Here is a 1,076-nt window from a genome sequence, read left to right on the forward strand (position 1 = left end):
AGCCTAATAGAATATAGTGGAATATATATTTGTAAGTAGCCTAATAGAATATAGTGGAATATATATTTGTAAGTAGCCTAATAGAATATAGTGGAATATATATTTGTAAGTAGCATAATGGAGTTGCATGTTCATGTTTGTAAATCCTTACTGTTTTGTTTTTTTAGGTGGAATGTAGGAGAGCTAAAGGAAGTTTTTGGACCATTCATTTTAGAGCCTCTAGAAAATCAAAATGTAATGACAGAAGACAAACGGTTGGGAGAAGAGAAAGAGGTTTCATATACCATTGCAGTTGTTGTGCTGGGCGGTGCTGTTGCTATCATGTTGATCTTACTTCTCCTCTTATTTCTGAACCGTCGATTCTTGTACGTTAAAAATATTGCGAATAATCGTAAATAATACATTATTCTATGAACGAATGAAATATTAAAAAGTATCAATTACGAAATTAATTAACCATATAAATGTAGGAAGAACGAGTGTATGTATCATTCTCCAATAGTAGGTATTTCATATCATAAATCTGTTTAAATGAGTCTGACCATATTAAATCTGTTCATTTATCAGTCCGTCTCTCTGCGTGTTATTCCTGTAGTATGATGCCGTCCACTGTGACATGAGATAGTTGTATTGTGTTCTATATTGTGTGTGGTACTGCTCTGAGCCTGTCACGTGGAACAGAGATACTCGATATTCAGTGCTAAGCTTGAAGACTTATAAAGATTCACTGCAGTAGGCCCAGTCAATATAATCTATTATGGTGCTTTGTCCTTAAAAAACACCAGAAAGATATGTTTCGTTCGAGAGAGCCAAGACTTGCTGTATCATTAACACTACCAATAATGTACAGCTCTTTCTTGTATTATCAACACTGCCAATAATGCACAGCTATTTCTTATATCATTAACCTTGCCAATAATGTACAGCTCTTTCTTGTATTATCAACACTGCCAATAATGTACAGCTATTTCTTATATTATTAACACTGCCAATAATGTACAGCTATTTCTTGTATCATTAACACTCCCAATAATGTACAGCTATTTCTTGTATCATTAACACTCCCAATAATGTAC

The 1,076-nt window shown here is 33.6% G+C and overlaps 1 protein-coding gene across 1 annotated transcript in view; it reads left to right on the top strand.

Moving 5' to 3' along the window:
• Window positions 1-1,076, top strand: part of LOC106462307 (protocadherin Fat 3-like) — a 56,991-nt gene that overhangs the window by 44,473 nt on the left and 11,442 nt on the right. The window contains exon 20 of the mRNA XM_022389527.1: window positions 168-365. Coding sequence (XP_022245235.1) covers window positions 168-365 — 198 coding nt within the window. The remainder of the gene's footprint in view (window positions 1-167; window positions 366-1,076) is intronic.

This window comes from Limulus polyphemus, unplaced genomic scaffold (assembly GCF_000517525.1).
Source record: "Limulus polyphemus unplaced genomic scaffold, Limulus_polyphemus-2.1.2 Scaffold1139, whole genome shotgun sequence".
Lineage (NCBI taxonomy): Eukaryota > Metazoa > Arthropoda > Merostomata > Xiphosura > Limulidae > Limulus > Limulus polyphemus.